The following is a 27,108-nucleotide window of genomic DNA, read 5'->3' as shown; positions in this document are numbered from 1 at the left end:
ACTTATTGATATGGGTTTGGTGAAAAGCCATTTTTCAATAGTATTTCAGATTACTACAATACCGTAAAATCATTAATATTCGTGGCAGACTAATTTACGTGGATTTCGTGGTTGAGTCAATCCATGAAATCTAATCCCAACGAACAAGTAAAATTCCCAATAATTTTATGTTTAAGAGTTGAAATCCACGAATTCATATCCCCACGAAATTGACATTTTGACCAAAAACCACGAAATTTCATGTCCACAAAATTAAATGATTTTACAGTAACCCTTACCCTGTAATGAGCTTGTTCATCTTTCAAATTGGACAGTACCATTCACTGTTAAAAGGGGGGCTTACCAAAAAGATACTGACTGAATGGTGAACACTGCAGATCTTGATAACAATGCATGGATGTGCAGGCTGATCAAGATCTGCACTGGTCGCAACGACAGCATTAATCCTGTCCAGCATGATAAGGGTTAAGGTGTGCCTTTAACTTAACCATTGTTCCATCAAGAATTATTTGAGACATGACAGTGCAGTTACCCTTGTAGAACCATCGCCCTTTCATAAGCAAGCTTAATGGTTTCCTAACATGAAAAAGTTCTAAAATGATGTCTCAAACCCACAGCAGTAAGGGGCAAATGATTTGATACCTGCGGCCTTAACCAATTGGCCATAGCCCACCACCACCCCTCTCAACTTACGTGATTTGAAAACATTTTGTAAAGTACTTTAGAAACATGCAAAACTTTCACAAAATTTTTCACGAAAACAAGACAACACGAGACAAACAGCAATTCTGAGAACTGTGAGGGTGCATTACAATGATGGTTCATGGGAAGTTGTTTAAATGGTTTTCTATGTTTACCTCTAGCTGCTCCTAATTGGGGCCAAGTGCCCCCATTGAAACAAAAATGCGAATGGACCTAATAATGATGCAACTGACCAAATTTGATGGTGATCAATCAAGCGTTGTTTAAAGGTTATTCTTTGTTTACATCTGAGCCGCACCATGCAAAAACCAACATAGTGGCTCCGCAGTCTGGTCAGGATCCATGCTGTTCGCTTTCAAAGCCTGTTGGAATTAGAGAAACTGTTAGCAAACAGCATGGATCCTGACCAGACTGCGAGGATGCGCAGGCTGGTCTGGATCCATGCTGGTCGCAAAGCCACTATGTTGGTTTTCTCATGGCATGGCTCATCTATTTGAACCAGATTGAGAGAGGACCATACAATGAAGCAATAGACCAATTCTGACGAAGATCCATCATGGGGTTCATGAGAAGTTGTTTCAAGGTTTTTTCTTTATTTAGCTGTAGTGACCCCTTAAAGGGACCAAGTGCCCATATTTACAGAAAGAGAGTACCTTACAATGATTCTACTGACCAAGTTTGAAGGAGATTCATCAAGCAATTAATGAGAAGATGTTTAAACATATTTCTATTTTTAGCCCTAGCTGCCACTAAAAGGGACCAAGTTACCCTATTTGAACAAACTGTGGAAGACCTTACATTGATCCTACAAACCAAGTTTGATGAAGATCCATCAAGCCTTTTATGGGAAGTCATTTATAAGTATTTCTTTTTTCAGCTCTAGCAGAATAAATTGAGTGTCAGAACCTTACAATGATGCTACAGGCCAGGTCTGATGAAGCTCCATCCAATGGCTCATGAAAAGAGGTTGTTTACAGGTTTTTCTATTTTTAGCTCAAATGACCCCTAAAACTGGGCCAAGTGCACCTATTTTGAATACACTTGAGGGGACCTTTCCAGGATGCTACAGGCCAAGTCTGGTGTATTTCTGACCAGTGAGTAGTTTCAAAGAGATGTTTAAGGAAGAATGTTGACAACGGACAGAAGACGACAAACACTGAACCACAGACTTTTACTAACAGCTTATAAAAGCTGATTTTTGTGAAGTATTTGCTATGTGTATCTTAGGAGGAAATACAGCTTTTTTGGGCTAGAGGAAACAGCCACTATTTGGCTAGAAAAATAGGAAACAAGAGGGTCATGATGACCCTGGATCGCTCACCTGAGTAATATGAGCTACATGTTTCAAATGTCAAACTGATGATAAAATATTAAGAAAGTCAGTAGGTCACATTCATGGTCAATGAAATTCAGTTTTACGATTTGTGTGCAAAACTGTGTAAGTCATCAATATTTCAAGGCTGTATCTTAAAAACAAGAAAGTAGGTCAGTAGGTCAAGGTCACAATCAAGTGACATCATATTACTTGGGGTCATCAGGTAATTATAATTAAACAGTCTTGGAAATAGGATCAGATGATTTTTTAAGTATTTTTCCTATATAACTCACATAATAACTAAGTGACCCCGGGCGGGGCCTCTTTTAACTCCAGGGGCATAATCTGAACAATTTTGGCAGAGGACTACTAAACAATGCATCATACCAAATATCAAAAGCCTAGGTCATATGGTTTCTGACAAGATTTTTAAAGTTTTTTCCTATATAAGTCTATATAAAACATGGGACCCCCAGGCCAGGGCCTCTTTTCACCCCAGGGGTACAATTTGAATAATTTTGGTTGAGGACCATAAGACAATGCTACATACCAAATATCAAAGGTCTAAGAGTTTTTGTTTCAGACAAGATTTTTAAACTTTTTTCCTATGTAAGTCTATGTAAAACTTGCGACCCCCAGGGCGGGGCCATATTTGACCCTAGGGGGAAAATTTGAACAATATTGGTAGAGGACCACTAGATGATGCTACATACCAAATATCAAAGCCCTAGGCCATGTGGTTTTGTACAAGAAGATTTTCAAAGTTTTCCCTATATAACTCTATATAAACCATGTGACCCCCCGGGGCGGGGCCATATTTGATCCTGGGGGGATAATTTGAACAATCTTGGTAGAAGACCACTAGATACCAAATAACAAAGCCCTAGGCCATGTGGTTTTGTACAAGAAGATTTTCAAAGTTTTCCCTATACAAGTCTATATAAACCATGTGACCCCGGGGCAGGGCCATATTTGACCCTAGGGGGATGCTTTGAACAATTTTAGTAGAGGACCATTAGATGATGCTACACACCAGATATCAAAGCCCTAGGCCCTGTGGTTTTGGACAAGAAGATTTTTAAAGTTTTTCCTTTCGGTTGCCATGGCAACCAGAGTTTTGCATGGAATTCAATTCTTCGAACAATTTTGAAAGGGGGCCACCCAAGGATCATTCCTGTGAAGTTTGGTGTAATTCTGCCCAGTGTAGAGATAGTACCTAAGTTTTTCAAATCATAGGTTTGAAGTTAAAAAGCTTTGAAATGAAGAGAAATGTCCATATATTTCTCAAAAACAGAAATATAGACAATATTTTAACCAGAAGTGCGGAGTTATGAGCATTTAATATTTTCATGATAACGAAAATTTTGTGATCAAGGAAATGTAACTCTTCTTGAACATGGAGAGCATAAACATCAAAGGGACATAATATAGTCAATATTTTCTAATTGGGTGCATTTGATTTAACATTCAACTGATCCATGATACTGTGTGCTAAAAATTTAGAACATCTGGAACAGTCTATTAACAGCAAAACTATGCTTTAGCAGAATCTAAATAGAGTTAAGCTCTAACTGGGACTCGAACCCAGGACCTCTCACCCCTAAGGCAGACACTCTACCACTTCCCTATAACAGCAGTAGCTAATAGCTATGCAGTTTAATTGCTGGATTACATTGCGTGAACTTGAACAATAATCGGTGAACTCCGGATTATCGGCGTATTCGCTTTGTTACCTAACGGCAATTTTTGTGTAAAGAAAAAATATAATCTAATGCTGCCAACGTCATAATTGGTCAAATCTGCCCAAATTTCTCTGACGTGTTGTTCAGAGTATGAACTTACTAACTGGCAGTACCAGTAAAATATTACTTACACTGAATCTTTTATATTTCCCCTTTTTCCAGCTGCCGAACGGCAAAGACGATGAGATTTGTCCAAATATAAGTAATTATTTTACCAGTTTTGAGAGGATTTCAATTGACGGGAAATTACAGTTACAAACTAAATACCTTTCTGCAACACATGGAGTCATTAGCATTCACTGTCAATCAGTATTATGACTGAGATCGACTGTCATTCATTCATTTCAAAGTTTCATAGACAGAGTCCGTTGTTTACATTTTTATCGTAACCGGTGCACTTGTAAAAATCACTTTAGTTTGAAAAATCAAAGTATGCGAAGAGCTATGGTACGGTCTCTACCCAGTGGTTTTCAAGAAGAAGATTTTTTTAGGAAATGTTGACGGACCGACGACGCACGACGGACATTGAGCGGTCACAACAGCTCACCATAAGCCTTTGGCTCAGGTGAGCCAAAAACTAGAATGTGTCTGTAGGACACAGGGTGTGCTCCCCACTGGTACATTTGTCACAAATAAGGGGCAATAATTCAAATGTTTGAAGAGTTAATGGGGTATAGCCTCAACAAACATTTTATGAAAGGGGTTCATTATTCTAGGCCCTATACTTTTTGAGCTATGAGCATCACAAACAAAAAATCTACTAGTTTGGCTATTTCAAGGGCCATAACTCTGTAATAAGAATAAGATTCTCAAGAAGAATGCCAAGTGTGCAAGGCCACATCATGATAAAGACTCCTGCAAGGTTTCCTGAATTTACATCTAATACTTTTTGAGCTAGGCACATAATTAGGTGAAAAAGTGCATTTTTTTACTATTTCAGGGGCCATAACTTTAAAAATAGGGGGTGGAACCAGCCAAAATATTAGAGGTGTGCAAGTTAATATCATGATAAAGACTTGTGCAAGTTTTCAACCATTTATAATAAATACTTTTTGGGCTAGGTGCCTCACAAGGTGAAAATGTACATTTTTGACTATTTCAAGGGCCATAACTCTAAAAATAGGGGGCGAAGCCAGATGAAAAATAGGAGGTGCACAAGTTCATATCATGATTAAGACTCATGCAAGGTTTCAAGAATCTATATCAAATACTTTTTGAGCTAGGCGTGTCACAAGGTAAAAATGTGCATTTTTGACTATTTCAGGGGCCATAACTCTGAAAATAGGAGGCGGAGCAAGACGAAAAATAGGAGGAACGCAAGTTCATATCATGATAAAGACTCATGCAAGGTTTCATGAATCTATATCAAATACTTTTTGAGCTAGGCGTGTCACGAACTTCGGACTTCGGACAGACAGACGGACGCACGGTCAAGACCAAATCTATATGCCCCCACCACTCATGGGGTGGGGGGGGTGGGGGGGGGGGGGGGGACAAAAAACAGTTACTGCATTACCTTGGACAGAATCTTTTCCTCAAATGGTTGAAGCACCTTGAACACTTCCTCAGCCTTTATCTGACCAGTGATAATTAAACACAAATTATCAGGACGGTAGAATTCCTTGTGGTATGAACACACCTAAATGGCAAAAAAACAAAACAACTCATACCTGATACATGACTAGTTAAACAAAAACAGTATGACCTACACAAAATATGAGGCTACATCATATGGGCAGATCAGAAAATCTAGTAAATTAAATTTAGAAATTAGACACACAATAAAACAAGAGCTGTCACTAATGGTGACAAATGCCCCCACAGCACCTTGATCTTTGACCTGGTGACCTTGACTTTTGACCTGGTGACCCCAAAGTCAATAGGGGTCATGTACTAAATAAGTACTATCAGCATGTGAAGTTTGAAGGTCCTGGGTGCAGCGGTTCGCGAGTAAAGAGCCTTCATGCAAAAAGTTAACATTGGGCCCTGTGACCTTGACCTTTGACCTGGTGACCCCAAAGTCAGTAGGGGTCGTGTACTCAATAAGTACTATCAGCGTCCTGGGTTCGCTAGTAAAGTGTCTTCATGCAAAATGTTAACGTTGTGACAAACGAACGAACGAACAAACAAACTAACTAACTAACGAACAGACGGACAGTTGAAAACTAATATGCCTCCCTTCGGGGGCATAAAAAATCTGCCCCTTGTGAACTTCACCTCAGATGAAACTAACACTCTGTCCCTTACTAAGATAAATCCTTGTATTTACAAGTTTTAATTATTTCAGGGGAGGTAGTTAACAAGATACTGTAAAATCATTAAATTTCCTGAGTATGAAATTTCGTGGTTTTGGTCAAAACGGATATGAATGTGGATTTCAACTTTTGATCATAAAATGAATTTTACTTTTTCATTGGGATAAAATTTTGTGGATTAACTAAACCACAGAATCCACGAAAATTAGACCCCCACAAAGTTTAATGATTTAAAGATGAAAGTATTGTGGAATTACAAAGTGGCAGGGATTTTTTTCCTTCTTTATAAAATACCCCTAAAAGAAACTTTTCCCAGTTGAAAAATGCAATCTTTTTTCCCAATCATCATCCAAAAATTCCCCAAATGACCAAATTAAGTTTGCATTTTGATGATTGCAGAAGAAAAACGTAGTTACATTGACATTCACCATGATTTAACCATTCAAACAGTTTGTTTGATGATATTTACATGGAATTAAAGGAAGAAGCATTCTAAATGATGTTATTAATTAACTATAAAAATTCCCAATCTGAGTAAAAACCCCGCTATTTTTCCCAATTTATCCGGTACCGGACCTTTTCCCAAAAGGGCAAAAGAAATCACTGAAGTGGTTAATCAGATTTTGGTCAAGTAATGGATTTGTTCAAAATTTAATCAGATGATCATTTTCACCAACTTGTGTTCACAGTATTCTTAATACACACGCAGTTTTCACAGGAAGTATTTTTCAAATTTGACTTTCCTATCTTGGTTGCCAGAACATAATAGCATTATTTTAACATAAATAATTAAGTATAAATTAAATAAACATACTTGCGTAAGGAATAATATGAATATAAGCAAAACTTTATCAAAAGTGTCAAAGATTTGCATTGAAAAGAAAACATTTTGCCAAATTTAACTAAAAATTGTTATTACCTCCCTTTGTCTATCTCAGTTGCGCAACCAAGATAATTTGGAAATAGATGAATTACAAAGCTTTACATTGTTTTAAAACTTGTTTTTTGTTTCAGGTAGTTGAAATATTCCAAAATTTATTAAATGCCAATGTAAAACAAGAAATGCCATTCATATCAAAAGAAACAGACCACTTTTTAAACACTTTAAGGGGACGCATACTTTGAAATTAGAAAAAAGTGGGTGGGGTATTATAAAATTTACCTGCAAAAAAGTACAAGGTTTTGGTAAATGAAATGAATACTGTTTCAACTGTTATAAGTACACAAAGGATTGCTCACTAAAATAAAAATGAGAAAAACTGAAACAAGAAAGCTATTGTTGAATTACATAAGACTTCTTGTGTACATTCAAAGTCAACAATTAAGACTTTTTGGTGCGAAAATAATAGTGCTTCACTTTGTCCAAACATTTATCAATGTCCTACAGATTCTAATTTAAAGAAAGAATGTGAAATAAGTTCACTGCCTTGCTTTTCATTTGGCATATGTGAGCTAAAACACATTATTTAGTTTGTTTACAAAGTAGTGCATAAGAAAAGATACGGTGGTCAAGGAATGCCACATTACAAAACTAAAAGAGTATATTCCCCTTAATACATTAAACATTTATCATTACAGAAGTCTAGTGGCTTACAATAAAGGCCTAGAAATGTTGCCATTATTAATTTTTAACTTGGTATTCATGAATTGCAATGCACTTGAATATCAAAACACATTCAACAAACTTTTGAAAATGTACTGTCTTAAAAATCCCTAAAATAAGGTATGAAATTTGGTTGAGAGGTCCAATCAATGTGTATATGTGCAAAAGCAACATTCTAATCTTGTTCACAAAAGTTACTAATACACAGCAGGAATGTCAATGATCAAAACTGGACGAATATATAGTTATCCTCATTTTAATGTCATTTATAATTTGTCCTTGAATTCTCCACCATACTTTTCATAACTCTGTTTGCACGAGTTGCACGAGAATGCTGTCATTCACGTAAAAAAATGGGGTCAAATAAGTTGTAAATGCAATATCATGTAAACGTAGTTAATGGATTATGCAGTTCAAGATAAACTTTATCTCATAACGTAACGAACATGTATGATGTTGTAACAACAACTTTACTTACACTGATTTAAGTAGCAGTCGGTTTGTAAGTGACTTTATTGATTAATTTTGTGTTTTGTTATTGTTGTCAAAAGTATAACGGAAGTGCCTCACAACTGAAGCGGAAACCAGTTTGATGCACAAAGTAGTCCACTGTAGGTAATATTTTTTGACAAATGTCCACAGAAATTAATAATTTTCTAATTAAAGACGAATATCTGTATAGGATTAATTATTTGATAAGAAATTATAATCATCGACATTTTTTTTTTAAAAATCGTACACGTGCTGACACCTAAGTTGTCTCCCGTTGTTTATTAGAGTTACCTTTCGTCCGGCGCAGTAATACATTTGCAGTGAATCGCCGAGAAGTTGTGGGAAAATTAAAAACCATGTAAACAAACTAAAATTAACCACCTTTTCAAGATGAATTTCAAGTGATCGACATTATCCATTTAACCCGCCTGACCTGTGTAGCATCTTAGATATCTGTTCTAAGGTATTCATTGTGTAGAATGTCATGTTATGCCCTTGCAATGCTAATCCCACTCTGATTTTTTTGTTTACATTTTTTATCAATGAGAAATATGGCGTCCATCCCGAGATAAACTGACGTGGCGTTAAATTTTTACATGTTTAAGCAAACCTGGTGTGTAAGAAAGAAAATCTCATCCCTTCAACATTATTTGGAACACTGTTATTGTAAAAAACCTGTTTTTTCCTTATACAAAAGCTTAATATTTTGTGTTGAATGTACTTTCACAAACACCTCTGTTTTCCTATTACATTCATAGTACCACATCCTTATCCACAAAATACTGAATATTACAGGTGTTCATCAGTATTATATCAGTTTAGGAATATGTTTTTTATTTTCCCACCATCGATTTCTTGAATATGCACCCCTTCCGCATTGCTGTATGAACTGTGAATGTAGCAATATGCGTCCCCTTAATTATAGTATGACTTCAGGGTAGAAATATTTAAATTTACAATGTAAGTGATTTTCTAATATGCTTGCTTCACTTCTTCTGGAAAATATTCCTAATAAGTTCAATGTAGTCAAAAACATTTCAGTTCATTATTATCCCTAAACAATTAAGAGGTATAATAAATGCAGTTTGCCATCTTATTATAGTCTTAAGAGTTAGGTCCAGGTTTTGGAAAAAAAAAATTGAACGTCACCAAATCATAGAAAGAAAGAGTTGTAGAAAGAGTAAGTTACAACTGATTAGTTAAAAGCAATTAGAATTTTGTTAAATCCAATTATTTAGCACTCAAATGTTGAAACGGACAATCAGTCACTCGCTAAAATCACTAAGTCTTAATATATACAAGACCTGGCAATACCTTTTCCTGTAACGTTTCCTTGATAACGTTTTAAATATCAGACAATACCATTTGTTTTTTAAATCATTCTAAAACCTACAAAAGTGATAATGGAATCTTTTATCTTGTAAGATATGGTTTGAATTTTTGATAGAACATTGATAAAAAAAAAATTCAAAGTCATTGATTACATTATTATTACATGTAATAAGATTGAGGTGAGTAATCAAATACATTTGAATACTTGTATTTGAGTAATCAATTACAAGTGATTGCAATTACTATAATACTTGATTACCCAAATATTGTACACAACTGCCAATGCTTAAAGTTCCGTAAGGCTTTCAATTTTATGCCAGAATCACAAAGGGAGGTAATCAAAACTATGCCAGAATCACAAAGGGAGGTAATCAAAACTATGCCAGAATAACAAAGGGAAGTAATCAAAACTATTTCCTACCAAGTTTATCAATATTTAAACCTCTGGAATACCATGGAAAACAATGAAAAAAATAAAATAAAACTAGAAATAAGAAATATTTCATGTTCGCAACAAAAGATATGGCAGCCACATTTAAAACAAAGGCAATATGAGCTTTTATGGAGGACAGTAACATAAACATAAATTCATTGTCCAATTTTCATAATCCTTTCATCTCATTCAGTTACCTTAAAGACAATTTTGTCTGATACTACAGCTATATGTATCACTGAAGGTGATAAATGTAACCCCCTGGGCAGGGTGAAATCTAATTTTGACTTGCTTCTCTGTTTTTGTAATTGCTATTTTGTGCTTGTTCGTATGACAGTTATATATCAAATTCTGGTCAAAGTTCACTTTTCCATACAAGCTTTGGGACAATCTGGGCAATACGGAAAATTTAGTTTGCCACCCCTGTACTCCTCACAGGCACCCCTGTACCCCCCACAGGCACCCCTGAACCCCGGGCCCCACAGGCACCCCTGTACCCCCCGCAGGCACCCCTGTACCCCCCCCAGGCACCCCTGCACCCCCCAAAGGCACCCCTGTACCCCCCAACAGGCACCCCTGTACCCCTCGCAGGCACCCCTGTACCCCTCACAGACACTGACATTGCAGTTTGAAACACACAATGTAAAGTAACAAACAAGAGGACCATGATGATCCTGAATCGCTCACCTGTTCCCACACGACCCAGTTTTGAGTATGACATCGTTTTTTCTATTATTTGACATAGTGACCTAGTTTTTGAGCTCATGTGACCAAGTTTTGAACTTGACCTAGATATTATCAAGATAAAAATTCTGACCAATTTTCATGAAGATCTACTGAAAAATATGGTCTCTAGAGAGGTCACAAGGTTTTTCTATTATCTGACCTATTGACCTAGTTTTCAAAGGTACATGACCCTGTTTTAAACTTTACCTAGATATCATCAAGGTGAACATTCTCATTAATTTTCATGAAGATCTCATGAAAAATATAGCCTCTAGAGAGGTCACAAGGTTTTTCTATTTTTATACCTACTGGCCTAGTTTTTGACCGCACGTGACCCAGTTTCGAAACTGACCTAGATATCATCAAGGTGAACATTCAGATCAAATTTCATCAAGATCCATTGAAAAATATGGCCTCTAGAGAGGTCAAAAGATTTTTCTAATTTTAGACCTACTGACCTTGTTTTTAACCGCAGATGACCCAGTTCCAAACCTGACCTAGATATCAACAAGATGGACATTCAGACCAACTTTCATACAGATCCCATGAAAAGTATGGCCTCTAGAGAGGTCACAAGGTTTTTTTATTATTTGACCTACTGACCTAGTTTTTTAAGGCACGTGACCCAGTTACGAACTTGACCTAGATATCATCAAGGTGAACATTCTGACCAATTTTCATGAAGATCCATTCAAGGGTATGGCCTCTAGAGAGGTCACAAGGTTTTTCTATTTCAAGACCTACTGACCTAGTTTTTGACCGCAGTTGACCCAGTTTCTAACTTGACCTATATATCATCAAGATAAACATTCAGACCAACTTTCATACAGATCCCATGAAAAATATGACCTCTAGAGAGGTCAAAACGTTTTTTCATTATTTGACCTACTGACCTACTTTTTGAAGGCACGTGACCCACTTTCAAACTTGACCTAGATATCATCAAGATGAAAATTCTGACCAATTTTTATGGAGATCCATTCAAAAGTATGGCCTCTAGAGAGGTCACAAGGTTTTTCTATTTTTAGACCTACTGACCTAGTTTTTGACCTCACAAGACCCTGTTTCGAACCTGACCTAGATATCATCAAGATGAACATTCAGACAAACTTTCATACAGATCCCATGAAAAATATGGCCTCTAGAGAGGTCACAAGGTTTTTCTATTATTTGACCTACTGACCTAGTTTTTGACGGCACTTGACCCACTTTCGAACTTGACCTAGATATCATCAAGATGAACATTCAGACCAACTTTCATACAGATCCCATGAAAAATATGGCCTCTAGAGAGGTCACAAGGTTTTTCTATTAATTGACCTACTGACCTAGTTTTTGAAGGCACGTGACCCAGTTTCGAACTTGACCTAGATATCATCAAGGTAAACGTTCTGACCAATTTTCATGAAGATCTTTTGAAATATATGGCCTCTAGAGAGGTCACAAGGTTTTTCTATTTTTAGACCTACTGACCTAGTTTTTGACGGCACGTGACCCAGTTTCGAACTTGGTCTAGATATCATCAAGGTGAACATTCTGACCAATTTTCATGAAGATCTTATGAAATATATGGCCTCTAGAGAGGTCAAAAGGTTTTTCTATTTTTAGACCTACTGACCTAGTTTTTGAAGACACGTGACCCAGTTTCGAACTTGACCTAGATATCATCAAGATGAACATTCTGACCCACACAGATCCCACACAAAATGTGACCTCTAGAGTGGTCACAAGCAAAAGTTTACGGACGGACGGACGCACGCACGCACGGACGGACGACGGACGCTGCGTGATCACAAAAGCTCACCTTGTCACTATGTGACAGGTGAGCTAAAAACAAAGTCAATAACACTGAAATTTATTTTCTGAAAGAACATAACATGCGCCAGGGTTCAGGAGAATAGGCATGCACAAGACTGCATATGCCTACTCTTATGTTTATAGTATTACTTATAATTAGTATAGTAACTCAATTTCCAAAACAAAGTCCTGTAACTCTGCCATTTTTTTCTGAAACACCCTAACATGCACCATGCACAATTATGTTACTTAGTACTGATCACTTGCCTGAAGCTTAATTAAATTGAATCAAGGGGATAAGGAGATTTGGTGTGCACAAGATTGTGTCTACAGATAGAAAGACAACCTGAAACCAGTATACCCCTCTTACAACTTTGTTGTGCAGGGAGTACAAATACATGTTTTTGAAATATTGAAAAATTCCCTTTCAGATAGTTCTACATATATCTACATATGAGCCGCGCCACGAGAAAACCAACATAGTGGGTTTGCGACCAGCATGGATCCAGACCAGCCTGCGCATCCGCGCAGTCTGGTCAGGATCCATGCTGTTCGCTTTTAAAGTCTATTGGAATTGGAGAAACTGTTAGCGAACAGCATGGATCCTGACCAGACTGCGCAGATGCGCAGGCTGGTCTGGATCCATGCTGGTCGCAAACCCATTATGTTGGTTTTCTCATGGCACGGCTCATATCAGCTACTGATGCTTAGATATTTTTGATCTTACACATGTGCATGATGAATACATCCCTATTAAGAATAGTATAAAAACCTTGATATGTGATGTGCTCTCTCGTAGGTTTTTCATGACTCCACCCGTCTCAGACTTGTACCCACAATGACCAGGGTACAAGGCACGAATGAGTTCCAGGTGAGTAATACTCTCTCCAGAATTCTCTCTGCCTTGCATTTCACAATAAACTACACCAGCGTCCTCTCCATTCCCGTTTATATGATGAACTTCCGTTATATATCCAGATTCCTGACAAAAAAATACATGTTTTGTAATAAAAGTCGATAAATGACATGAAATTTTATTTGGTTATCCAGTAAAATCAAGACTTAATGGTCCCAGAGTTCTTGCCAGAAAATTTGGATGGCACGTTGCAAGAAAAAATGGAGATGTCAACAGCGGCAAAGGGGGAAATGGATTAGTGGCTGGAGTGTTATCTTTGATGATAACAGTTGAAACTCATCTTCATATTTTTCAATTCTCATGTACATAATTACTTCAGCTGACATATCATCAAATGGAAAGGCAAAGTGAAATACTGTTAACCTAGAAACATACATGAACACGTTATTATGATGTAGGGCAATTCAGAGGCTACAAAGCTTCGTGGAATACAGCAGGCGTGAAATACATGAAAATTTAACAGCTTAAGAACGTAACAGTCGCAAGCAAAATTACAGGTACCTTAAGCACGTAAGGTAAGACTGCTCACAAACTGGGCAAATAATTGGTCACTTTATCCTCAATGCATTTTCAATTAACCATGCTAAATGATCTTGAGCAAAGTTCATATTCCACAATACACAATAATTATTATTAGCAATCATAAACCACTGAAAACTACTAAATACAATTTGCCACTGGGATTTTGGCCAAATTTGGCCCCAAATTGGTTGGAAAAAAATTACTGACCCTCCTGCATCTCTTTACCTAAACCCTCTCCAGTCCTTCCTGTTTCAAAACCTGTTTAGACTTACTGTGAGTGTAGGATACAGAATGTGATCCAGATATATTGGCATCAGATTTAGAAATCCCTGGCTCCCGGCATTTGTCATTGTATAACAGGTGTGGTCAGTGTCAGTCCAAGCATTCGTGCCAGAAGCCAAACAACGATTGGCCAATAAATCCAAAACACCCTGGAAAAAATCGAAAAGAAATAACTGGTACTGAAATATAAGCAAAATTAGCATAAAAAAACCTGGAACTTTGTAAATGAAAATTTAAACAAAATTTCAGAAATTAGATAAAAAAAATACATTAAATGTACACAGAAAATGTGTTACTAGTATGTCTGACCTGCATGTGTGGACATACAGTCAGACCTGCATGAGTGGATCTACAGTCAGACCTGCATGTGTGCATGTACAGTCTGACCTGTATGTGTGCATGTACAGTCTGACCTGCATGTGTGCATGTACAGTCAGACTTGAATGTGTGGATGTACAATCTGACCTGCATGTGTGCATGTACAATCTGACCTGCATGTGTGCATGTACCATCTAACCTGCATGTGTGCATGTACAGTCCGACCTGCATGTGTGCATGTACAGTCCGACCTGCATGTGTGCATGTACAGTCCGACCTGCATGTGTGCATGTACAGTCCGACCTGCATGTGTGCATGTACAGTCTGACCTGCATGTGTGCATGTACAGTCTGACCTGCATGTGTGCATGTACAGTCCATGTGCATGTGTGCATGTACAGTCAGACTGGAATGTGTGGATGTACACAGTCTCGGAAATGCCGAAATCGGCGTCCCTGTACGCATAATTGGTCCCAGAATACGCGTTTATTGCAGCTTGGGAGTCCCCGAACGCATGTTTCTGCAGTGAGACGCAATGAAAATTAATTGATTATATAAATCTGTAAATACACAAGGTTTGACTTGAGAGAAAAATATGTGGGCGGAGTTACTCGCTTGTCACCGATAGCCGTGTATAGCCAATCAGCGTTGCCAGTTTCCACTACACCGCGAGACAGGCGGCATATGTGTTGATGTACAGTCAGACATGCGTGGATGTACAGTCCGACCTGCACGTGTGGATGTACAATCTGACCTGCATGTGTGCATGTACAGTCTGACCTGCATGTGTGGATGTACAGTCAGACCTGCATGTGTGGATGTACAGTCTAACCTGTATGTGTGGATGTACAATCTTACCTGCATGTGTGCATGTACAGTCTGACCTGCATGTGTGGATGTACAGTCAGACCTGCATGTGTGGATGTACAGTCTAACCTGTATGTGTGGATGTACAGTCTGACCTGCATGCGTGGATGTACAGTCAGACCTGCATGTGTGCATGTACAGTCTAACCTGTATGTGTGGATGCACAGTCAGACCTGCATGTGTGGATGTAAAGTCAGACCTGCATTTGTGGAAACACAGTCAGACCTGCATGTGTGCACGTACAGTCAGACCTGTATGTTTGGATGCGTTCTCATCAGACCATTCTCTTCACAGATTGTTAAAGATAATAACAATTTATGATTACTATAATTATGTTAAAAGTCATTCATCTAAAAAGTAAATGAGTGTCAAAACTTGTATTTAGTAAGAGTGGCCTTTGGTATTAACTCATATGACATATTTATCTGAACAAGAAGGATCCCTTTTAATAACTAAAGACATGAACAACACTGTTTACAAAGTACTACCTACCATCTGATCCACCATTTCCATATGAAGGTTTCTTCCTTATACTCATTTTTAGTAACACAAGACTTTTGTGGCAAACAATCATAATCATGGTATATACCTTGAATGGAAAGCACATTGTATTCATTGCCAATAAAGACAAGAAGTTCCCAAATTTTGGAGCAAAAAATCATAATCCTGGTACATACCTTGTATGGAAAGTCTTCACTGCCCATAAAAACAAGATGTTCCAATGTGTGAGGCAATCCATCATCATCATGGGCTTCTGTGGCTGCAAGTAAAACTACAATTAGTTTGAACTAGAGTTCCTCAGTCTTTTGGGGTAAAAACCCGGGCCCTCAGTGATTTTTTATGCCATTTGGTATGTTATTTTCCCCTCTTTCTGAAAAAAAAATTTCCAAACAAAAAAAAAAAAAATCTATCTTTACATATCCCAACCAACAAAATCCTTTTTAGATGTACATGATAATGTAAACTGTACTATTTAAAACAGGAGACAATGTGCTTTTAATTTAAATCATTTTCTTTTTTACGTGTGACATACCTATAAAAAATACATGTATTACTTTTATCACGACCCAATTTCCGCTCTATTTTAGTGGTTACGGCGCAATTTTCCCCTCCTTACGGGCCCGCCACCATTTCCCCAAAACTTAAAACAAACACTGGCCCTATTTAAGGAATATATTTTGTCGAAACTGCTGCCAAATGAGATTTTTATGGAAAAGGGCAATGCCATGAAAATAGTTAATGTAGCACTATTATTAGTATCAGTTTTTTGTCACAACGGCAGGCATGCAAAATAAATTCAATTGTCTCCTGAAATCGTCAAGGCAGTGGCTAGTGAACCTTCTCTAGTGCAGCAGACCTGAGATCTAGTACACCGTCATTTTTGTTATATATAAAATATAGCCTTTATGTGAAGTATAATTATAATATATTGTCATCAGTAATATGCCCATTATTAAACAAAATGAAGTAAGATAAACCTTGATTTACCTATTAATCTACTGTTTTACCTATACATGCATATCTTCGTTCTTCAGCAACAGTACTATCTGCCATTTACTAAAATATTTCCGAATAATAACATTGTGTCACTATTGGCAATGGTCAGTTAATAGAGCATTTAGTTATGACAGAATGAAGTTGTCTGATAATATATCAATATTCAATTCTAGTTTATAAATTAACATTTATTTATGTCGATTTATGTATTAAGGTATTAGGCCCCTAATAGTGATGTTCAAACAAGAGCACCGCCTTGCGGGTGCTGACGCTCATCTGATTTTTTTTGTATAATAGAAATATTGTCCTACCCATGATTTTCTAAGTCTAAAAAGGGCCATCATTCTTGCAAAAAGCAGGATAGAGTTACGTTTCTTGATGTACAGTGTCCACTTATGATTGTGAAAAACTGTTGCAAGTTTTAAAGCAATAGCTTTGATAGTTTATGAGAAAAGTTGCCTTAAACATAATACTCAACCAAGAAAATGATTTTCTAAGTCCAAAAGGGGCAATAATTATTGCAAAAAGCAGGATGGAGTTATGTTGCTTGCTGTACAGGGTCAGCTTATAATGGTGAACAAGTGTTGCAAGTTTCAAAGCAATAGCTTTGATAGTTTAAGAGAAAAAGTTGACCTAAACATAAAACTTAACCAAGAAATCTGATATTTTCTAAGTCCAAAAGGGGCCATAAATCTTGCAAAAAGCAGGATGGAGTTATGTTTCTTGCTGTACAGGGTCAGCTTATGATGGTGAACAAGTGTTGCAAGTTTTATAGCAATAGCTTTGATAGTTTAGGATAAAAGCTGACCTAAACATAAAACTTAACCAAGAAAACTGATTTTCTAAGTCCAAAAGGGGCAATAATTCTTGCAAAAAGCAAGATGGAGTTATGTTTCTTGATGTACAGGGTCTGCTAATGATGGTGAACAAGTATTCCAAGTTTCAAAGCAATAGCTTTGATAGTTTAGGAGAAAAGTTGACCTAAACATAAAACTTAACCAAGAAATCTGATATTTTCTAAGTACAAAAGGGGCCATAAATCTTGCAAAAAGCAAGATGGAGTTATGTTTCTTGCTATACAGGGTTAGCTTATGATGGTGAACAAGTCTTCCAAGTTTCAAAGCAATAGCTTTGATAGTTTAGGAGAAAAGCTGACCTAAACATAAAACTTAACCAGGCAACGCCGACGCAGACGCCGACACCGACGCCGACGCCGACGCCGACAACCGCTCAAGTGATGACAATAACTCATCATTTTTTTTCAAAAAATCAGATGAGCTAAAAATGGCATTTGCTTGGTATATTCTTACTGTTGACCGTGTTTCACACTGTTGCAAATTTTCAAAAACTTTCACCGTGCCGTTTTTTTTTATCAATTTTGTGTAGATTCTAATTTATGGTATTTCCTCAAGGTCAAGGAGAGACAAATTTCAAAGAGGTGGTCTTTATCCAAAACGTTTGCAGAGAGTTCATTATACCATTATTTTTTATGAAAGAAACATCAAACTATTGGTAAACAATTATAAAACTTAAAATAAAACTGTCAATATCATTTTTTACTAGGGTGTCTCAAGTAAACATATTTAATGAGACAGAACTCTAACTCCAACATTGAAAAATTAAGGTTGAATCCTGTGGATCTGTTTTGAACTTTGATCACTTCATTCAAAAATAACGTAGGGCGGAAGTAAACCTACTTACATTTCTTCCACAATATGTAATCTAAAGAATGAAGGCAAAACAGAGCACTTTTACCACATGTAACTCAGTATTTTTAAAGATGTCTATCTTTTCCCCCATCTGTTTCAGAGGTAAATTCACTTTGAACAGCAAGAAATCGCTTATCAAATGAATTTTTTTCCACTTTTGTATAATAAATCAATAACAAGTATTGAAAGAAGTAAAAACTTACTAGAAAAAAAGAAAATAAGGAGAAAAAAAAATTGGTCCCAGTGGGGCTTGAACCTACGCCCCCGAAACTTGCAGTCAAAGTAGGTTTATGGTAGGAATTGAATACTCTTCAGAAAGGAGGTACTCTATTATGGGCCTAATACCTTAAATGGATTCCATGACAGGAGAGATTGTAAAATCTTTAAATTGTCTTTTATGTGTATATATGAGCTGTGCAATGAGAAAACCAACATAATGGCTTTGCGACCAGCATGGATCCAGACCAGCCTGCGCATCCGTACAGTCTGGTCAGGATCCATACTGTTCGCTAACAGTTTCTCTAATTCCAATAGGCTTTGAAAGTGAACAGCATGGATCTTGACCAGACTGCGCGGATGCGCAGGCTGGTCTGGATCCATGCTGGTCGCAAAGCCACTATGCTGGTTTTCCCATGGCACAGCTCCTATATTATCATATAGTTGTGTAAAATTTGTATTCAAGTTTTATCACAGAATCATTATATCACATTCACATCTGTTGCATTCATATTTTAATGTCCATCATCGTGTGAGAAGTTGATGGTTGTTTTATTTCTCCATATCATTCTCGCCAATTTGTATGAACACTAAGTCGAACTTAGCCGACTTCATTCTTCTAAATTTTGCAGGAACCTAACAGCACCTAGTCCTCCTGTCACATGTGTTTCACCACGGCATGGTAGGTCATTCCATAGAGTACCAACTTGCCATCGTTCACAAAGATACCAGACAAAACTGTGACCAAAATTGCCATAGTGTGGTCCGTTCTCATTGTTGCAGCAATAAGACTCTTGAACAAGAGCTGTCTGTAAGACAGCGCGCTCCATTTTTCTCAGTGCTTGACTCTGAATTAGAGCTTTGCCAGTAAAAAACTTCCAAGTTAAAAAGGGACATAACTCTGTCAAAATTCAAACCAAAGTTATGGGAATTGTGTCTCCTGGTGTAGACTTTGATAGTTACTAACTATTTTGAGTTTCAAGTCAAAAGCTTTAATAGTAACAGAGATATTTGATTTTATCAAAAGTTTTAACAAAAATTTCACAGTTAAAAAGGGGCATAATTCTGTCAAAATTCAAATCAGAGTTATGGGCATTGCTTCCCCTGGTGTAGACTTTCATGGTAAATAATTATTTTGAGTTTCAAGTTAAAAGCTTTGATAGTAACAGAGACATTTGACTTTATCAAAAACTTTAACCAAAAATTCTAAGTCAAAAAGGGGCATAATTCTGTCAAAATTCAAATCAGAGTTAAGGGAATTGTGTCTCCTGGTGTAGACTTTGATAGTAAATAACTATTTTGAGTTTCAAGTCAAAGCTTTAATAGTAAGAGAGATATTTGACTTTATCAAAAAATTTAACAAGAGGACCATGATGGTCCTGAATCGCTCACCTGTCCCAACATGACCCAGTTTTGAACTGAGTATGACGTCGTTTTTTTTCTATTATTTGACATAGTGACCTAGTTTTTGAGCTCATGTGACCCAGTTTTGAACCTGACCTAGATATCATCAAGATGAACATTCAGACCAACTTTCATACAGATCCCATGAAAAATATGGCCTCTAGAGAGGTCACAAGGTTTTTTCATTATTTGACCTACTGACCTAGTTATTGATGGCACGTGACCCAGTTTCAAACTTGACCTAGATATCATCAAGATGAACATTCTGACCAATTTTCATGAAGATCCACTCAAAAGTATGGCCTCTAGAGAGGTCACAAGCTTTTTCTATTTTAAGACCTAATGACCTAGTTTTTGACCGCAGCTGACCCAGTTTCGAAATTGATCTAGATATCATCAAGATGAACATTCAGACCAACTTTCAAACAGATCCCATGAAAAATATGGCCTCTAGAGAGGTCACAATGTTTTTTCATTATTTGACCTACTGACCTAGTTATTGATGGCACGTGACCCAGTTTCGAACCTGACCTAGACATCATCAAGATGAACATTCTGACCAATTTTCATGAAGATCCATTCAAAAGTATGGCCTCTAGAGAGGTCACAAGGTTTTTCTATTATTTGACCTACTGACCTAGTTTTTGAAGGCACGTGACCCAGTTTCGAACTTGACCTAGATATCATCAAGATGAACATTCTGACCAATTTTCATGAAGATCATGTGAAAAATATGGCCTCTAGAGAGGTCACAAGGTTTTTCTATTTTTAGACCTACTGACCTAGTTTTTGACCGCACGTGACCCAGTTTCGAATCTGACCTAGATATCATCAAGATGAACATTCTGACCAACTTTCATAAAGATCCCATGAAAAATATGGCTTCTAGAGAGGTCACAAGGTTTTTTTATTATTTGACCTACTGACCTAGTTATTGATGGCACGTGACCCAGTTTCAAACTTGACCTAGATATCATCAAGGTGAACATTCTGACCAATTTTCATGAAGATCCATTCAAAAGTATGACCTCTACAGCGGTAACAAGGTTTTTCTATTTTTAGACCTAATGACCTAGTTTTTGCCCGCAGCTGACCCAGTTTCGAACTTGACCTAGATATCATCAAGATGAATATTCAGACCAACTTTCATACAGATCCCATGAAAATTATGGCCTCTAGAGAGGTCACAAGGTTTTTCTATTATTTGACCTACTGACCTAGTTTTAGAAGGCACGTGACCCAGTTTCGAACCTGACCTAGATATCATCAAGATGAACATTCTGACCAATTTTCATGAAGATCATGTGAAAAATATGGCCTCTAGAGAGGTCACAAGGTTTTTCTATTTTTAGACCTACTGACCTAGTTTTTGACCGCACGTGACCCAGTTTCGAATCTGACCTAGATATCATCAAGATGAACATTCTGACCAAATTTCATAAAGATCCCATGAAAAATATGGCTTCTAGAGAGGTCACAAGGTTTTTTTTATTATTTGACCTACTGACCTAGTTATTGATGGCACGTGACCCAGTTTCAAACTTGATCTAGATATCATCAAGGTGAACATTCTGACCAATTTTCATGAAGATCCATTCAAAAGTATGACCTCTACAGAGGTAACAAGGTTTTTCTATTTTTAGACCTAATGACCTAGTTTTTGCCCGCAGCTGACCCAGTTTCGAACTTGACCTAGATATCATCAAGATGAATATTCAGACCAACTTTCATACAGATCCCATGAAAATTATGGCCTCTAGAGAGGTCACAAGGTTTTTCTATTATTTGACCTACTGACCTAGTTTTTGAAGGCACGTGACCCAGTTTCGAACATAGTGACCTAGTTTTTGAGCTCATGTGACCCAGTTTTGAATCTGACCTAGATATCATCAAGATGAACATTCAGACCAACTTTCATACAGATCCCATGAAAAATGTGACCTCTAGAGAGGTCACAAGCAAAAGTTTACGCACGGACGGACGCACGGACGGACGACGGACGCTGCACGATCACAAAAGCTCACACTGTCACTTTGTGACATGTGAGCTAACAAAAAATTCAAACTTAACACAGGGCTTTTTCAGTGTGTCCCACGGGGCCGAAATTCGGCCCCGTTCCCAATGGCAAATATGCATATTTTTTCCCAATAGCTGTTCAAAAATTCCCAATCAAAGCAAAAAAAAAAATTTTTTTTTTTTTTTTTTTTTTTTTTTAAAGACCTATTTTGTTGCAAATTATAGTGGTGCAACCATTGTATTGTAGATTATATTGAATTTGCAGCTTGAATTTGAATATAAAGCAGTTTCCTTTTATGAATATTAGCAGTAGAAGTCACAGAAATAAAGACTGATTTTTATGGAAATACTTTCCTAATTTGGATGTTTAACCGATACATATATTTCCCAATATGGCAGTATTCGCGAATCGAAAATTCCCAAAAAGCATAGGGGCCTTTTTCCCAAAATGGCCAGAAAAAGCCCTGTAACAAGTAGCATAATTCTGTCAAAATTCAAACAGAGTTACAGGGATTGTTTCTCCTGGTGTAGACTTGGATGGTAAATAAGCATTTTAAGTTTCAAATCAATAGCTTTGATAGTAACAGAGATATCTGACTTTATCAAAAACTTTAACCAAATATTCTAAGTTAAAATGGGCTATAATTCTGTCAAAATTCATATCAGAGTTATGGGGATTATTTCTTCTGGTGTAGACTCTGATAGTAAATATTTATTTTAAGTTTCAAGTCAATAGCTTAGATAGTAACAGAGATATTTGACTTTATCAAAAACTTTAACCAACGGCGACACCGACACCAACACTGGGGTGAGTCCAATAGCTCTACTTTTTCTTCGAAAAGTTGAGCTAAAAACCATATTTCTGAGTGATCCATATACACTTGAAAACAACAGCTTTATATTCGACATGATCTTGACAATAATAAAGCTGTGAGAACAACAGTGAAAAACAATAATCATTGAATTTGACACAGAATTATCTCATGTCAGAGTTACATCAGGGCTGCCAACACCAAAGACAAACACGCACAAGCCAATCATTAATTGGTCTTTAACAAGCAATCCAACAACGCCTACATTTGTAGTCCTTCACTCATTGTCTAAATCTAAACTTTATAGTCTTTCCAAGTTTTTTTTCCGGCCATTTTTATAGCCGTTATTCGGTTATATTCCCAATGCCAAAAAGTATGTATTTTTCCAAAAATGAATGCAAAAATTCCCAGTCTACATTCTGAACAAAATTCCATCAAAATTGTACAAAAAATGACCAAGTTATCAGCAATTTTGTAATGGAAGTAGATCTATGCTATGTCAGAGATGTTCTACAATGTGAAACAAGTGTATGAGATAGTGCTTAAACACATCCTTACTATATCCTATGGGACTAAATATTTCCCAATGTGGAACATTTACGTGTCAAAATTCCCACTTTTGTGTGTATAGGCTATGTTCCCAAATTAGCTAGAAAAAACCCTGCTTTCACTATTTTTTATCATGGATTTCGCGAGATGTAACTATTGCAATTACGGTAATAATATTTAAATAACAAATATTGAAATTATAAACAGTTTTCACCGTACATGTACATTACAAAACATTTGCTTGAAAGATGTCATTATTTCATAATTTCAGGTTCCATGAAGAGAAGTACAGCCTTAATCCTCAATGTGTGAAATAATTACCTTTTAAAATTTATTAATAGGCATTCCATGCAGTAAATGATTATAAAGAAAACTATCCAGTTATAATGACATTCAAGGCAAACACAATATTTTATTGACAAGAAATTTGGACCAATACAAGCCCTTTTGCCTTTCCTAAGACAGTCAGATGGACATATATGATCTCTATTACACTCAAGGTGAACATATTACAACAAAGGGATATACAAAGTAAAATAAATAGCAGCAGTTATACATCTTCCCATAGTGAACCTTAACATTTGACAAAGAGTTTTTAAAAAGAGAAAATTTTCATGGCTGCAACAGAAGTACCAGCTGACCTTATAAAACCATACAATCATTTTAAAGATAACGCATGGACACAAGTACAGGCTACACTATCTCTGTTGGAAAAATCAAACAGACAATGGGCATGCATCAGTAACTCACCCAAAGCTCAAAACTGGTTCTGTAGCGACTGTAAGTGTGGACAACTTGTTTATGTAAAAAAACTCAACAGTAACATTTAACGTAAAAAATATGGAAACGCGAGCTGATGTAAATAATTTGTAATTATAGTCTCTGTGGCGCTCTTTGAGCTACCGACCTATTGTATGGAATATTGACATAATTATATATGCTATTTATGAAAATTCAAAATTAATATCATTTTTTCAATTATGAAATTCATTCTGTCATAACTGAATGCTCTTCTTTAAAATCATTTCGTCATAACTAAACGATCTATTAACCGACCGTTGCCGATAGCGACACAATGTTATTATTCAGAAATATCTTAGTAAATGGCGGATACTACTGTTGCCGAAGAACGAAGATTAGCCCGTTGAGGTAAAATGGTAAATTTATCTGTAGGTAAGTCAAGGTTTACCGTACTTCATTCTTTTAATAATGTTCTAGTCCAAATAATTTGACGTCAGAACTGATTCTGAGATATTTTTGTGATAGGGCAGAATCCCTCTCTTTATGTCAAAACCAGTAAAGACCTTTTCTTTGGTGAAAACAGATTTAGGTAAAAACACAATCAGGCAATATACTTAGTATATAACTTAAAACGATGAAATCGTAAAACAAAATAAAACTGAATCATTTTATGGTTTAAACATAACAGTAAAACATGTTTATAAAGCGTAAACACTATATATGTTTCATTTTGGCTACCTCACTGTATTTACACATCCGCCATTACACTCAGTACAGCCTGACAGTGCAGTTGGTCATTATCGATCACATGACATTAATTGGAGCCATGTAAAATTTGTGTAAACTTTAGGGTGCGTTGTTTAAAACATGATATAAAGGTTGGGAAACCAAACATCCACGTGACGAGTCCAGCCAATCGTATTTGCGCTATATAAATAGTAACTTATTACAGATTACCAAAAAACCCACCGGATGCGGTAAACGTCATCAAAATTGGCACAGGTATTTGTCAGCAGTTGAAAAGACATGCGCACGGGACATGTATCGAGTGTAAACTTCCGTTTACGACGAAAGATGAAAGAGTGCTCCGAAATTCGTTCTGCAAATGACAATGCTCTGCAATGACCGCGAGTTGTTAAAGAAAGAACAGTGTAAGATCGAGACGACAGTTAGAAATGCACATTATTCGGCCAAAAATTTTCACTCGCAAAAAAATGCTGGTGTCTGAAATCTCACCTCGCAGTTTGAAATTTGCACTTGCATTTCGCAAGTATGCGAGCTTAAATTCGAACCCTGGTAGACGCTTTGTTGTATGTGGAGGAAGGATATTGACCTATGCAAAAATTATCACAATATATCGTGACTCAAGTACAATTAGTTGGACTAATTAATGTTTATTAATTATTTAATATTACTGATGATAATATCTATCTTATAATTATACTTCACATAAAGGCTTAGTCCAAATAATTGTACTCGAGAGTTGAATATCGTTATATTTTTTGGACTTGTCGATAACCACCTCCGAGTACAAACCAGAAAAGGTAAAATATGTGTTGGCAATGTTTTCTTCTTTCCGTACGCAATACCCAACGCAATCTGTTGGGCGGGAATTATGTTAACATACAGCGAGGGATGAAATAAAGAAATACATACATAGAATGCGTTTAATTTTTCCTTTCCAATGATGCATATATTATCTAGATTCCTTAAAAAACTTTCAAACTATGGCAGTTAAAAAAATTCAGAGGTTTAAATCGCGTGTACTACATATTGGAAAATGGCCGGTACAGGTAAACACATTACTACACGAAGCGTTTTCATTGGTCACGCCTCCGACCGCCATTACATGAAGACGACTGAACCGTTAGAGGTTTAAATTTTTTACAACAGAAATTCTTCACCTGTTCTAATTTTTTTTATTTACTATTTATGATTTAAAACAACAGGTAAGCTGTTAGGGCTAAAAAAAATCGTGACTACCGATAAATCGTAATTTCAATCGACCACAATTTCCGCCACATGTACAGTTTTGATTGTTTCTGGTTGAGACCTCTATGTAAAATATCAAAATGTAAAATCGGTCTACCCGAGGTCTCATTATTTAGACTAATAAAGGCTATATTTTATATATAACAAAAATGACAGTGCACTAGACCTCAGGTCTGCTGCATCAGTGATGGAGCACAGACCTCGGATCTGCCGCACCTGTCACAGCTCATTAGCCAGTAGCATTCGTTTTGTAGGCACTGCCAATCGTCAAAGACAAAGGTGTTAGGGGTTCTAGCTTATACCCGCAGTCTTACTGACAGCTTCATGACAAGACCAGTCTTATGAATTTCTTGGTCACATATTAAAGTATATGATTTATCCATATACTATCTTACTTCACACCTAATTTGATTTAAATTTCTTAATAAAGTTCGAGATATTTTGAGTACGAAATAGTTCAGGCGACAGTCAGTATTCATTTACATACCTAGACAAAAATACCCATTAACCAGAGGTCCCTCCACTTCAGCAATACATACTGACAACCCTGTACTTTTGGATTTGTACTTAGATACAGGGATATTTCCATCCGCTTTAACGGTACTAACAATTTCGAACATGGAGGCCGCCATCTTTTACGGAAGGACTTAACTCCGTACCGTCCCGGTCCGTACAATTTAATTCGACACTCCCTCAGGCTCCCTCTCCCGCAGTCTATAAAAGTATGTAACGTTTTATTTGAAAAACGGGCATGCACAGCAGAGTGTAACAGTCTGCAGATGCCAGTTTTTGGACTTTTCGTATACCGGCCAGAGATCGTCTTCAATTATAGCAAGCCCAGATAGGGTGCGACACCTTATGTACCAGTCAC

At 36.8% G+C, this 27,108-nt stretch overlaps 1 protein-coding gene across 2 annotated transcripts in view; it reads right to left on the bottom strand.

Annotated features, from left to right (window-relative positions):
• Positions 1–27,108, bottom strand: part of LOC123528508 (uncharacterized protein C05D11.1-like) — a 112,632-nt gene that overhangs the window by 78,790 nt on the left and 6,734 nt on the right. The window contains exons 1-5 of one of the 2 annotated variants that reach the window (XM_053525514.1): positions 26,725–26,887; positions 15,979–16,061; positions 14,108–14,266; positions 13,170–13,379; positions 5,276–5,398 (exon numbers count right to left, since the gene is read on the bottom strand). In XM_053525514.1, the coding sequence (XP_053381489.1) occupies positions 5,276–5,398; positions 13,170–13,379; positions 14,108–14,266; positions 15,979–16,061; positions 26,725–26,869 (720 nt within the window). In that variant the 5' untranslated portion in view covers positions 26,870–26,887. Of the gene's footprint in view, positions 1–5,275; positions 5,399–13,169; positions 13,380–14,107; positions 14,267–15,978; positions 16,062–26,724; positions 26,888–27,108 lie in introns of those variants that run through there. The other variant, XM_053525515.1, reaches the window with a different exon arrangement.

This window comes from Mercenaria mercenaria, chromosome 15, assembly GCF_021730395.1.
Source record: "Mercenaria mercenaria strain notata chromosome 15, MADL_Memer_1, whole genome shotgun sequence".
Lineage (NCBI taxonomy): Eukaryota > Metazoa > Mollusca > Bivalvia > Venerida > Veneridae > Mercenaria > Mercenaria mercenaria.
The sequence above is the reverse complement of the archived record's forward strand: the minus strand, read 5'-3'. Positions and strand labels throughout refer to the sequence as shown.